This window comes from Mobula hypostoma, chromosome 22 (genome assembly GCF_963921235.1).
Source record: "Mobula hypostoma chromosome 22, sMobHyp1.1, whole genome shotgun sequence".
NCBI classification, from domain to species: Eukaryota; Metazoa; Chordata; class Chondrichthyes; order Myliobatiformes; family Myliobatidae; genus Mobula; species Mobula hypostoma.
Genome location: NC_086118.1, coordinates 2,847,701 through 2,862,889, shown reverse-complemented (window position 1 = coordinate 2,862,889; position 15,189 = coordinate 2,847,701). Strand labels below are relative to the sequence as shown.

The following is a 15,189-nucleotide window of genomic DNA, read 5'->3' as shown; positions in this document are numbered from 1 at the left end:
TTATAATAGTGCAGCTCAATCTGTATCACTTCCCTGAAATATTTTGGAATACAGGGCGGAAATGCTAGTCTCTTCTTGTACAGGCCACTAGGATTGATACGAGCCGAAAACGCACCCAGATCTCACCACAGCAAGTGTCCATGTCCCTGAGGGCAGGAGAGGAAAGGATCTTGGACTTCGAAGTGTTCCAGCCACTGGAAACTCCAGTTGACCTCTATTTCCTAATGGACTTCTCCAACTCCATGAAGGATGATTTGGACAATTTGAAGAAACTGGGTCTCCAGTTGGGTGAGTGTCAAATGTACAGTCATAGAGTCATACAGCACGTAAAAATGCCTTTTCAGCTCAACCTGTTGGTATCCACCAAGATGTTCATCTAAGCTAGTCCCATTTGCCCATGGTTGGCCCGATCCCTCTGAAGCTTTCCTATCCAGGTATCTGTCAAAGTACCTTTTACTGTAAATGTTGTTAACATACCTGCCAATATCTCCTCTTCTGACAACTCATTCCATGTTCCACAAGCCCATAAGATGTAGGAGCAGAATTAGGCCATAGACAATAGACAATAGCTGCAGGAGTAGGCTGTTCACTCCGCTATCCGAATTAGGCCATGAGGCCCTGTCAAGTCCTTCAGTCATGGCTGATTTATTTCCAGATCTGTTCTCCTGCTTTCTCCCTGTTATCCTCAACCCCTTGCCAATCAAAATCCTATCAATCTCTCCTTTAAATACAGCAAATGGATTGGCTTCCATAACCCTTTGTGGCAACAAACTCCCCAGATTCACTGCCCTCTGGATGAAGCAATTCCTTCTCATTTCAGTTTTAAACGGATGTTTCATTATTCTGATGCTCTGCCCACAGATCCTAGACTCTCCAACTAATGGAAGCATCCTTCCCATGTCCATTGTATCCAGGTCTTTCGGTGTCTGATGGACTTGGATCCCCTCTCATCATTCTGAAGTCTATCGAGTCCAGGCCCAGAGACATCAAACATGCCTTATTTGTTAAACTTTTCATTTCTGGGTGAAAATGTTGCCCCTCAGTTTCCTAATAAATCTGTCTCCCCTCACCTTAACCCTATGTCCTTTAGTCCTTGACTTCCAGTCGTGAGGGAAAGAGTGTGCACATTCACCCTGTCTGTGGCTGTCATGTCTTTATTCACTTCTGTGTGAGCCCAACCCCCGCCCACCGGCTCACCCTGGAGATACCGAGTCTTGAGCTTCTAGGCTCAGTTAGGTTCACTCTTTGGTGGGCCATGGTTACCTGCTGTAGAATGGACTAGTACAATCAGCAGGGGCTTCACACGTGGGTCAGGGGCTTCACACAGCCCACCAGTGGACCAAACCTTCCCAGCTTAGTGTCCCTTGGACCAGATGTGTGTATTTAAGTGCCATTCCAGAACTGTGACCAGCACAGCTCTGAGGGGTAGCTATCCCATCAGAGGTATTTTAACATTTGGCTGAACTGTTAGGCCATGACCTCTTCTATCGGGTGAATACCACAAATTGAATGACGTGATTTTGACCATGTGGTGAAGATGCTTTGTTCCATCACTGTGATCAGGCCATTCTATCACTGCTGTTTGAAGAAATGATTGATGTGTATTGTAATAACGATAATAATAAGTGCCTTATTGATCCCGAGTGCAGAATTCTTTTGTTACAGCAGCAACATTTAAAAACAGTTAGCAGTGTGCAGACTTAACTACTAATAAAATACAGAATAATAATATATACAATAATAATGTACCAATATGCATTAATAATGTACGAAATAATGAAACAGACTATCGTACTATGATGTGGGTTCTCCTGTCACACAGAGATGGACCGTTGCATTTGCTTATTGCATTTGGAAGGAAGGATTTCCTGTAACAATCCTTGTGACAGTGGAGCTGAATGAGCCTGTTCGAAAGGGTGTTCCACTGCTTATTCAGTAGGTTATAGAGAGGATGTGCTGGATTGTCCATAATGGATAATAGTTTGTTTAGTGACCTTCTCTCCACCACTAACTCAGAAGATTAAAAGCGCTAAATCAACAGGTTTGACATTGGAGTATTGGGGCTCCCAGCATTATGAAAAGGACAATGTATGTACACACACATCTTTCTTTACTTCAGTACTAACATTAGTGTTCTGTTTGTATCTGACAGCTGATGTGGTGAAGAACATGTCAAATGACTACACCATTGGCTTTGGGAAATTTGTAGACAAAGTTACTGTTCCACAGACAGATATGAGACCATCAAGGTAAGACTGAGATTTCAGTTACTGCACATCCTTAGAATAATGGTGTGTACATTGTGACTGCGTGTATTTTATGTGTCTACAGTGAGTTATCATTGTGGCTTTCAACAAACAAAATTGCTTATGGCCCTTCTCTGGAGTTGAACACATTACAGCCAGGGGTGACCATCCAACTAACTTCCTCTTGAGACGAGCAGAGTCAGCACCACATCCACTGATCTGGGGAAAGGATGGGCCAGTGGCACCAACTCTCAGAGAATCTGCTGTGCGATTCAGTGGTTATGGAATGGTGGGTTCCAAAGACATTTCTGGAGGAGAGAAATTGCAATAGGGAATTCCAGCGTTTAGGGTAAGATATGCAGAAATCATAAGACATAGGAGCAGAATTAGGCCATTTGGCCCATCAAGTCTGCTCCGCCAATCCATTGTAGCTGATTCCAGATCCCGCTCAATACTTGACAGCGGTTCAGCAGGCAACCCCACACTCCATTATCCTGGACATACAGCCTTTCACTCCACTGGGAGAATCAGGGCTTGTGACTTCCCAGAGAGGGAATGAGATCAAACGGGTCCAGCTCAGGTAGACACCATGCTTGGCATGGGCAGGTTGGGTCAAAGGTGCTGTATCAAAGCCCCTTCGTATTCCAGCATTCCCTGGACCAGCCGATGTTCCTAAGTGCCCAGCTCTCTCGCTCAGCTTTCTATCCTTGCACCTCTTCAGAATTATTCAAGGGGTGCTCTTGTGAAACACCGCAGATTGCATGAAAGATGTTCCGTAAATGCATTGTTCTTATGACAGGGAGTGGCAGAGAGAGGGAGGCTGTGGCTGGAGCATGTAGTCCGAATGTTGGAATTGTAACTGAGACTGGAGAAGGGGAGGGGTGAGTGGGGCAGATTGAGGGAATTGTGCAGTGAGAGAGTGGTAGAGACTGGGTTGTCAGGAAATGCACAGTGCAGCAGAGACGACTTGGCAATAAACGATACTGTACTAATAAACTGCAAAATAGCAAGCCACGAAGGGGCCACAAAACAAGAGAGAACAGATACTTAACACAAGACAACTGCAGGCGAGGAGCAACTGGTTCATTTGACTGAACAAGTATTGTGGATGAGAGCTGGGTTTAAATCTGCTCAGATGATCATGAGGGGCAGGTTATCCCTGTGAGATTGGGAGGCTGCTGCCTGTGAACACCTGACGTGGGTAGCGAACGGAGGAAGGGAGAAGGTGAGTACCGACGAGGGGCTGGTGGAGAAATGAGTAAATAAGGAGGAAGGAATTTCACAAATTTTCTGCCAAGATGTGACAGAAACAAATGATTGTAGTTATTGCTCTGGAACTCCATGGTTAATGCAATAACCAAAGACAAACTGGGTTTGGCAGGGCGTGGCACGGAAACTTTATTACGCTGTCAGAGCATTCTTGCTCAGTCTGAGCCAAGAGCTGGTTTATTGGTGTCTCTCGATTACAATAGAGAGGCAGGCTGACTGGGTAACTTTGGATCAATGGCAGCTTTGTTTCACTAACAGCCAGCAAAGATAGTGAATCACAGGCACAACGAATAAACTGGCTGACACTTCCAAATCTTCTTGCACTCTTACAGCTACTTGAATAAATCTGTCTCAATGTTCATCATAGAATGGCTTTGTGCCTCTCTCCCTCTCCTTTTATCTCATTGTCTGCATACCCCCCGCCACATCCCTGCTCCTCCCACACTCTTTGTATAAGTGTCCCCATCTCTAACTCACTCTCTGTGTTTGCTTCACCTTCCTTTTATCTGAATTCCTCTATCACTCCATTCTCTGCCTCTCCCTCTGATCAGCGCACACGCTCGCCCTTCCTCGCTCTCAATACGTGAGCACGCTTCATGAAGCTAACGGCTAAGTAGGCACCACTGCTGTGTTTTTCAGTGAGATGGCCACAACGCAATGTGATCCTATCCTGCTTCTACTTTGCAGACTCTTTGTGTGCCCTCACAATTTGCCAACCAACAGCAGCAAATCTTCCTGCTGCAGCCTCGATCATCCATGTGGTTTGTAAGGGGTTGAAGCCCAGCATTGATCCCTGGGACACCCCAGTGGTTACTGAAACTGAGCTGTCACTCTGTTAGTAAGTTCCCTGTCTCCTCATCATTCATGTCAATATATTATCCCAACCTCATAGGGTAGTATCCTTGCAGTAGCTTTTTATGTGGCTTCTTAATGAACGTTGTCTGGAAATCAAGGCACACCGCATCCACTGGTTCTCCTTCATCCACATCATTTGTTACACCCTCATCAAAGTCAAGAAAATGTGTCAAGCACAATTTCCTATTCATGAAATCTGCCTGCTTGTCTTATGATTTTTTTTAAATGTCCTGCTCTTACCTACTTGTAATAAATTCTCTCAGGCTCTCTGGCCCTGGTTCTCATCCTCCTTTTGGGGATCTGTTCATGATTTTTTAGTTTTCTGCTTCTTCTCCAGAACTGGGGGAGATTTCCACTCTTTCTGCAGCCACTTCCTTTAATCCCTCAATTAGTTACAGGGGATGAATCAGCCTTTAGTCATATTGGTGTGTCAGGGACTTGTGTTTCCTAGTGATCGATACTGTTTTAATTTTATCCCTTTGTGTAGCCCCCTAACTATCCATTATGACCAGGATGTTCTTTGTGTTTTCTATCGTGGGAATAATTATTTAGAATCTCTGCCATTTCTTAATTTTCCTGTACTAATTGCCCAGACTCACCTCCAATGTTTGCGTTAGCTGCTCTCTTCCTGTTTAGGTACCTGCAGAAGATTGTACCACATTACATTATGTGCTAGATTATTTCATCAACCCCATCTTTATATTTTTGAGCTACACCTTTGCTGGTTTGTAGTAAGTTGTCCAGTCCTCAAGCCAGTTAATATGCCTGCTCTTTCATTGTGACCATTCTGAACCGCTTTGAATAGACGTACTTTACATTCTCATAGAGCCTCTCCCCCTCACTGGTACTTACCTTTGACAAGAATCATGAAATATCTCCTTAACGTACTGTTCTGATCCGTCTTTTCAACTTTAAGCTATTTTCCTATCCGCTTCAACTAATTCTACCTTCATACCAGCATAATTGCCTTGATTTAAGTCGAGCCTGCTGATTTCAGAAATGAGTTTCTCTGCTTCAAGCTGAATGTGGAGTGTCCCAGAGCAACCTTTAGGACACAGAACGTTGAATGTGGAACATAGAACAGTACCACACAGAAACAAGCCCCTTGGCGCATCCTGTTTGTGCCCACCAAACAAGATACGGAATTAAACTAAGGGTGTCTACTCTTGGTTTTTCTCCTTTTCTAGGCTTAAGCAACCTTGGCCCAACAGCGAGGCACCATTCTCCTTCAAGAATGTCATTAGCCTTACGAACAGTGCCAACTATTTCACCCAGAAGCTGGAGAAGGAGAGAATCTCGGGCAACGTAGATGCACCCGAAGGTGGATTTGACGCAATTCTTCAGGTTGCAGTCTGTGAGGTGAGCCAGATGCTGAGATCTCAATCTTTTCTGTGCTTTGGCCAGGGTAAAAAGAGATGGGAAATATATTGGGTGTTATACCCTGTGAAATGTTTTGAGTGTCTCCACTTCAGGAGTGCAGGGTTGACTGAGTTGGACATTTGCAGGTTCTTCCAGTGGACTGGGATTTGGCATTACCAACACTGTTACACCAACTGAAATGTGCAATGACACATTGATAGTAATCTTAAGAGAACTGGAGCACAGAGGCAGGTTAATATTCTCACAGCATCTTGTGATACATGAATACTGATGATACATGTCTAGTAGTGTGTGTGGAGGGGCCAGGCTGGGTAACTGGACCTTGTCCAACAGTGAATACCGCTGTACTTTCTACTGGAGAATTAAAGATGATTCAGCAACAACATAATAATAATAATAAGTGCTTTATTGATCCTGAGTGGGAAATTCTTTTGTTACAGGAGCAGCATTTAAAAACATACTTAGCGGTGTGCAGACATAACTAATAATAAAGTTCAGAATCAGGTTTATTATCACCGGCATGTGTCGTGAAATTTGTTAACTTTGCAGCAGCAGTTCAATGCGATACATCATAGAGAAGAAAAATAAATGAATAAATTAAAGTACGTATATGTATATTGAATAGATTTTAAAAAATCATACAAAACAGAAATAATACATATTAAAAAAGTGAGGCAGTGTCCAAAGCTTCAATGTCCATTTAGGAATCGGGTGGCAGAGGGGAAGAAGCTGTTCCTGAATCGCTGAGTGTGTGCCTTCAGGCTTCTGTACCTCCTACCTGATGGTAACAGTGAGAAAAGGGCTTGCCCTGGGTGCTGGAGGTCCTTAATAATGGACGCTGCCTTACTGAGACACCGCTCCCTAAAGATGTCCTGGGTACCTTGTAGGCTAGTACCCAAGATGGAGCTGACTAGATTTACAACCCTCTAATAATAATATACACAATAATAATTTACCAGTGTGCAATAATAAAGAGTGAAATAATAAAACAAAATGTAGGATTTTAAAACGGTGTGGACTGTAGTTTTCAGGTTTTTTTTAGAGATATTACTGTATTCCATTGTTACATAGTGACGGACATGATTACCATGAATATGCAGTGTTATGCATTGACAGACCTGTCCCAATCAGTACTGTACCCCAGTGTTATACAGTAATAGACCAGCCCACTAGTACTGAACCCCAGTGTTATACAGTGACAGACCTGTCCCAACCGGTGCTGTACCCCAGTGTTATACAGTGACAGACCTGTCCCTACCAGTACTGAACCCCAGTGTTATACAGTGATAGACCTGTCCCCAGTAGTACTGTAACCCCAGTGTTATACAGTGACAGACCTGTCCCAACCGGTACTGCACCCCAGTGTTATACAGTGACAGACGTGTCCCAACCGGTACTGTACCCCAGTGTTATACAGTGACAGACCTGTCCCAACCAGTACTGAACCCCAGTGTTATACAGTGATAGACCTGTCCCAACCAGTACTGTACCCCAGTGTTATACAGTGATAGATCGGTCCCAACCAGTACTGAACCCCAGTGTTATACAGTGACAGACCTGTCCCAACCAGTACTGTATCCCAGTGTTATACAGTGACAGACTTGTCCCAACCAGTATTGTACCCCAGTGTTATACAGTGACAGACCTGTCCCAACCAGTACTGTGTCCCAATGTTATACAGTGACAGACCTGTCCCAACCAGTACTGTGTCCCAGTGTTATACAGTGACAGGCCTGTCCCAACCAGTACTGTGTCCCAGTGTTATACAGTGACAGACCTGTCCCAACCAGTACTGTGTCCCAGTGTTATACAGTGACAGACCTGTCCCAACCGGTACTGTACCCCAGTGTTATACAGTGTCAGACCTGTCCCAACCGGTGCTGTACCCCAGTGTTATACAGTGACAGACCTGTCCCTACCAGTACTGTGCTCCAGTGTTATATAGTGACAGACCTGTCCCAACCAGTACTGTGTCCCAGTGTTATACAGTGACAGACCTGTCCCAACCGGTACTGTACCCCAGTGTTATACAGTGACAGACCTGTCCCAACCAGTACTGTATCCTAGTGTAATACAGTAACAGACCTGTCCCAACCAGTACTGTGTCCCAGTGTTATACAGTGACAGACCTGTCCAAACCAGTACTGTGTCCCAGTGTAATACAGTGACAGACCAGTCCCAACCGGTACTGAACCCCAGTGTTATACAGTGACAGACCTGTCCCAACTGGTACTGAACCCCAGTGATTATACAGTGACAGACCTGGCCCAACCAGTACTGTGTCCCAGTGTTATACAGTGACAGACGTGTCCCAAGCAGTACTGAACCCCAGTGTTATACAGTGACAGACCTGTCCAAACCAGTACTGTACCCCAGTATTATGCAGTGACAGACCTGTCCGAACCAGTACTGTACTCCAGTGTTATACAGTGACAGCCCTGTCCCAACTGGTACTGTGTCCCAGTGTTATACACTGACAGACCTGTCACAACCGGTACTGTGTCCCAGTGTTATACAGTGACAGACCTGTCCCAACCAGTACTGTGTCCCAGTGTTATACAGTGATAGACCTGTCCCAACCAGTACTGAACCCCAGTGTAATACAGTGATAGACCAGTCCCACTAGTACTGTACCCCAGTGTTATACAGTGATAGACCTGTCCCAACCAGTACTGTACCCCAGTGTTATACAGTGATAGATCGGTCCTAACCAGTACTGAACCCCAGTGTTATACAGTGACAGACCTGTCCCAACCAGTACTGTGTCCCAGTGTTATACAGTGACAGACTTGTCCCAACCAGTATTGTACCCCAGTGTTATACAGTGTCAGACCAGACCTGTCCCAACCAGTACTGAACCCCAGTGTTATACAGTGATAGACCTGTCCCAACCAGTACTGTACCCCAGTGTTATACAGTGATAGACCAGTCCCAACCGGTACTGAACCCCAGTGTTATACAGTGATAGACCTGTCCCAACCAGTACTGTACCCCAGTGTTATACAGTGATAGACCTGTCCCAACCAGTACTGTACCCCAGTGTTATACAGTGATAGATCAGTCCTAACCAGTACTGAACCCCAGTGTTATACAGTGACAGACCTGTCCCAACCAGTACTGTATCCCAATGTTATACAGTGACAGACTTGTCCCAACCAGTACTGTACTCCAGTGTTGTACAGTGTCAGACCTGTCCCAACTGGTACTGAACCCCAGTGTAATACAGTGATAGACCAGTCCCACTAGTACTGTACCCCAGTGTTATACAGTGATAGACCAGTCCCAACCGGGACTGTACCCCAGTGTTATACAGTGACAGACCTGTCCCAACCGGTACTGTACCCCAGTGTTATACAGTGACAGACCTGTCCCAACCAGTACTGAACCCCAGTGTTATACAGTGATAGACCTGTCCCAACCAGTACTGTACCCCAGTGTTATACAGTGATAGATCGGTCCCAACCAGTACTGAACCCCAGTGTTATACAGTGACAGACCTGTCCCAACCAGTACTGTATCCCAGTGTTATACAGTGACAGACTTGTCCCAACCAGTATTGTACCCCAGTGTTATACAGTGACAGACCTGTCCCAACCAGTACTGTGTCCCAATGTCATACAGTGACAGACCTGTCCCAACCAGTACTGTGTCCCAGTGTTATACAGTGACAGGCCTGTCCCAACCAGTACTGTGTCCCAGTGTTATACAGTGAAAGACCTGTCCCAACCAGTACTGTGTCCCAGTGTTATACAGTGACAGGCCTGTCCCAACCAGTACTGTGTCCCAGTGTTATACAGTGACAGACCTGTCCCAACCGGTACTGAACCCCAGTGTTATACAGTGACAGACCTGTCCCAACCGGTACTGAACCCCAGTGTTATACAGTGACAGACCAGTCCCAACCGGTACTGTACTCCAGTGTTATACAGTGATAAACCTGTCGCAACCAGTACTGTGTCCCAGTTTTATACAGTGACAGACCTGCCCCAACCGGTACTGTACTCCAGTGTTATACAGTGACAGGCCTTTCCCAACCAGTACTGTACTCCAGTGTTATACAGTGACAGGCCTGTCCCAACTGGTACTGTGTCCCAGTGTTATACAGTGACAAACCTGTCCCCAGTAGTACTGTATCCCCAGTGTTATACAGTGTCAGACCTGTCCCAACCAGTACTGTGTCCCAATGTTCTACAGTGACAGACCTGTCCCAACCAGTACTGTACCCCAGTGTTATACAGTGTCAGACCTGTCCCAACTGGTACTGAACCCCAGTGTAATACAGTGATAGACCAGTCCCACTAGTACTGTACCCCAGTGTTATACAGTGATAGACCAGTCCTAACCTGTACTGAACCCCAGTGTTATACAGTGACAGACCTGTCCCAACCAGTACTGAACCCCAGTGTTATACAGTGACAGACCTGTCCCAACCGGTACTGAACCCCAGTGTTATACAGTGACAGACCTGTCCCAACCAGTACTGTACCCCAGCGTTATACAGTGACAGACTGGTCCCAGCCGGTACTGTACCCCAGTGTTATACAGTGACAGACCTGTCCCAACCAGTACTGTACCCCAGTGTTATACAGTGACAGACCTGTCCCAACCAGTACTGTACTCCAGTGTTATACAGTGATAGACCTGTCCCAACCAGTACTGTACTCCAGTGTCATACAGGGATAGGCCTAGAAGTACTTCACTACAGCATTGCATAGCAGTAGATTTGTATGAGCCTGTTTGCCTTCCAATGTTATACAGTGACATGCCTGTATCATAACATAAGACCATAAGTCCACAAGACAAAGGAGCAGAAGTTGGCTATTCAGCCCATCGAGTCTGCTCTGCCATTTTATCATGAGCTGTTCCATTCTCCCATTTAGTCCCACTCCCCCGCTGTTGCAGCAGAGTTAGTACTTTATTCCGAATAAAAGAGACGGAGACTCTTTGGGCTCACCTCGTAGCAAAGTCCTTTTATTGTCGTGATAATCACGAAGAGCCAATCCTGACAATGGAGCGGTGGGTTCTGACCGGACGCATAAGCAAGTTGATCTTTTATACAGATAAATGAGACAGCTCTACGTAAAGAGAGATGATTACTTCTTAGAATATGTCTAGTCTGCAGTTGATGATAAAGCAGATAGTGCTACAATTCTTGTAAGAATATTGCTTTGACAGAAATAAATTGTTAACACCTTTGCAAACTCAAATGCATCACAGGGAGCTCTTAACAGCGAGCAAAGAAGAGCTGCTAATGCAGAATTTTCCAGTTACCACAGTTCCCCCCTTGTTGATCTATTATGATCAACACTACCATCGGAGCCTACATTCGGTCATATTGGTGATACACAAGTTGCCTATTACGACACGACTCCAAACAGGGTCTCTAAAATTAAGATAAGTCCTTCCGGAGTCATATCCCCAGTTTCGTTTCCGAACCGACCATGGGGTAGTAGGCCTTGCACCGTGTGGCGTGGACCCAATCCTCTTTCCCTTGGAGCTTTACAGCGGTGCGGTTAACAAGCAGAACTTGATTGGGTCCTTTCCACCTAGGGGAAAGAGAATCTCTTTTTAATGCCTTTAACAACACCCAATCCCCTAGTTGAAAGGGGTGCATGGGCTCATTCGTGAGAGGGCTCTGTCCCTCCCTTACTTTGTCATGTAACTTCCCAGCGGCTTTGCAAAGTGCCTGTGCATACTTGAGGCCTCTTTCTTCCACTCCCATTAAGTTCACACCAGTCAGTGTCTTAGGAGGGCCCATCCCCGCGGGCATGGCCCGACCCATTGGAGCCTCATATGGGGTGAGGCCGGTTTTGCAATTCTTTTGATTTCTCATCCTGAAAAGGGCCAAGGGGAGGGCTTCCGGCCATTTCAGTCCCGTATCCTGGCACAGTTTTCCCAGGGTGTTCCTTATTTCCCCATTTACCCTTTCAACCATGCCAGATGATTGGGGGTGATAAGGGGTATGTAATTTTCATTCAACCCCTAATTCTTGTGTCAGCGGCTGCACCATCTTATTGGTGAAATGAGTTCCTCTATCACTGTTTATGTCACTGGGGATCCGAGAACGGGGTATCGACTCCTTGCTCAGGGCCTTCATTACTGCCCGGGCATCATTCTTTCCGGTAGGGTAGGCTTCAAACCATCGGGTGAACATGTCTGCTATTACCAATATATACTGATATCCTGCTGCCGGGGGACATATGAACAAAGTCGACCTGTAGTTTCTCAAATGGGGAGTCGGGCATAGGGAGGTGGTCATGGCCGGCTGAGGACTTGCCCCCCCCCCGGTGTCTTTGACAAACGTCGCATCGTCGGATTAACCTCTCGATTGTGCCCGTCACGCCCGCGGCAAACCAGTGCTGCGCGATGTTATGCTGTATCCCCTGTGACGAGAATACACATAAAATTAAGATGTTTGCTGGCCTGGGCTAGCATCAGTGACATCAGCAAGTGGTCTGCCACCTGCCCTCAGGGGAAGGAGAGATAAGGAACAATGGAGCAGCGTCTGTAGATGTGTAATGAAGGGACGGGAGAGAGAGAGCTGTCTGGAGCGGCTCCCCCTTTGAACCTTGAACTGTTTGAAGTGATGGACAGGCGATGCCCCAGCAGGGGGATAAAAAGGGACAGGTTTGCTAAGGCAGACACACGCCACCCGAGGTAACGAGACCCTGGAAGAGGTGCGCCTCTCACGAGTCGGTGGGAAGTATCAGACAACGGCCAGGGTGGAAAGGTACGATCAGCGGGAACCCGGTGTGTGTCCACCCTTGCCTGGGTGCCGGGTTCACTGCAGAGGATCGACCGCATCTGGAGGAGGGGTCACAGTCGGTGACCTCAGGTGACATCACCAAGGACCTGCCCAAAAGCTGCTTGTGAGCCATATCGCTGGTCTGTGAGTGAAGCCGTTCTGAATGATCAGTTGTTCCTATTCTATCTCTCTCTTCCCCCACGTTGTCCATCGCCATGGCAACGATTACTGCGAACTGAACTTTGAGTCACTTTGAAATTTGGTCATTTACCCCTAGACAACGATAGAGCTTGATTGATGCTGTTATCTTAATTCTGTGCACAAGTGTGTTTATAATCGCTGAACTGTTGCATTTATTATCCTTTCGATTACTGTGTTGCTTGTTTCTTTAATAAAACTTTCTTAGTTCTAGTACTCCAGACTCCAACTGAGTGATCCATTTCTGCCGGTTTGGCAACCCAGTTACGGGGTACGTAACACCCCCCTTTGCCCATGTGAGCCCTACCATGGGCGAGGCGAACCAGGGGCAAAAAAGAGAGCGCGGGGAAGACAGGGGCGGCCGTCGGGATGTGTATAAATGTCATCCTTCATTATGCAGCCTGCCTTTTCCCACCCTCGGCGCTCGGGGACCGTGACCTGTCGTTGGGCCTGCGTAAGATCGGGAAAGGGACTGGGAGCAACCAGACATGCTGCCTGAAGTCTATAAACCCCTCGTATGGATACCCGTCTGGCAGTTGTGTCAGCTAGTGCATTACCGAGGGATACGTCGTCGGTGCCCCCTGAGTGGGCCGCACATTTGACCACTGCTATACGGCGGAGAAGGAGGATTGTTGATAATAAATCACGTACCAATCGGTAATGCTTGATGTATTTTCCCCCTGCCGTTATAAACCCACGGTTCTTCCACAGTTGGCCGAAATCATGCACCACTCCAAAAGCGTCCCTGGAATCGGTATATATAGTAGCAGATTTGTCCGTGGCGTGCACACATGCACGGCGGAGGGCAAAGAGTTCGGCCTCTTGTGCTGTCGTACCATGCGGAAGGGGGTAAGCTTCTAACACAGTCCGGAGGGAGGTGACAGCGTATCCGGCCAATAGCACTCCGTCAGTCGGGCGACTGGAGGATCTGTCAGTGAAGAGGACCAGATCGGCGACCTGCAGGGGTTTGTCACTTAGATCCGGCCGGGGAGATGCATCGGCCTGTACTTACAATATGCAGTCGTGAGCGAACGTCTCTGGGTGGGCGGCTGAAGTTCCCTCGGAAGGTGACAGGAAGGAGGCGGGGTTGAGAGAGGCAGAGCGACGAAAAGACAGATTGGGGCGGGACAGCAGGGTGTTCGCCGGGCTGCTGAGAAATGTTGGGTGGCACTGGAATTAAGGAGTAGGAGTACTGCATGGAGTGTAACGACGGTGCGTGGATGATCCATAAGGATCGTGGAGGCCTTCTCTACCAGTTCTGCCGTGGCTGTCACTGCCCTTAAACTAGGTGGCATCCGCAAGACCACAGGTGGCAGTAAACTGGAATAGTAAGCGACTGGTCGTTGATTGGAGCCGTGCTCCTGAGTCAATACGGCTGTCCCAAAACCGGCCTTTTCATTCACGTAAAGACGGAACGGCCTATCGTACCGTGGTAACCCAAAAGCGGGTGCAGTCGAGATGGCACGTTTGAGATGTTCGAAAGCGGCTCGTCGCTCAGCTGTGTCAATGGTTCCTCCGGGAGTCTCCGGCTTGGCAGCTTCCCGCAGTTTGGCATCATGCACTCTGTAATCTGGTATCCACTGCCGGCAGTAGCCGACCATCCCTAAGAAGGCGAGGATCTCCCGTCGCGTTCTCGGGAAAGGCACACCGCCGACAAGAGGGTAAGGATCTGGTTAACATCAGGTACGATGGGCGAAATAGGTATCACGATGTCATTTATGGCTCGTAGGTCTTGGACAAATCGCCGCTCGTCGGGCCGATGGGGTTTCGGGATGGGGAACATCGATGTGTTGCAGGGGCTCTGAGTTTTCTTAAGCACCCCTTGTTCCAAATGGGACTTGATACCGGGCGCTGTGCCTTGCTGGGCAGCTGCAGAGAGGGGATATTGTCGAACACAGGGAAGCGTATTCCATCACGTAGGTGCACTTGATGTGGTCGGGCAGAGATCGCCGTCCACATGGATTTTGTGCTGAGCCCAGAGGGAGTTGGGCCCCTCCTGTAATAGTAGCGGGTCTCGCTCTCGGGGATCTTCTGGGGGTTGCTGCCTTTGAAAGGTAGTTGGAGTGTGTATCGTGTTAAAGCAAATGAGACCCTCTTTCTCTTCCTTCGACACCCGCACAATCACCTCCTCCTGCATCGTTGCGATATGATAGGTTTCAAAGTGCTCATAGTCAATTTCCCCCCTCGGCTCGCCAAATTGGTCATGCATTTCGCCCCGTACGGCGGCTTGACAGCCAGACTCACATGTGGCACAGACTCCCGGAATAAGTCCTCCTGACGCCTGGAAAGTTGAGCTCGTACTCCCAACCCTTCCGGTCCAAAACACACATGAGAGTTCAAAAACCAAAGTGTCTGATTCGTTTAGGCGTCCATGCACAGGAGCCGAATAGTCCGATTGCTCTGGTGAGTCCGGCTTTAGGTACCGAGCGGTGCAATGAAGTCGGGCAAGTCGTCTGCGGGACCCAACACCCAGCGCAAAGTGTCTAGTGCGGGGTC

General features: G+C 47.5%; 1 protein-coding gene across 6 annotated transcripts in view; it reads left to right on the top strand.

The window, feature by feature from the left end:
• itgb4 (integrin, beta 4) overlaps positions 1–15,189 on the top strand; it is a 181,908-nt gene that overhangs the window by 54,367 nt on the left and 112,352 nt on the right. For all 6 annotated transcript variants that reach the window (XM_063030905.1, XM_063030903.1, XM_063030899.1 and 3 more), the window contains exons 5-7: positions 84–288; positions 2,153–2,249; positions 5,558–5,729. In XM_063030905.1, coding sequence (XP_062886975.1) covers positions 84–288; positions 2,153–2,249; positions 5,558–5,729 — 474 coding nt within the window. The remainder of the gene's footprint in view (positions 1–83; positions 289–2,152; positions 2,250–5,557; positions 5,730–15,189) is intronic.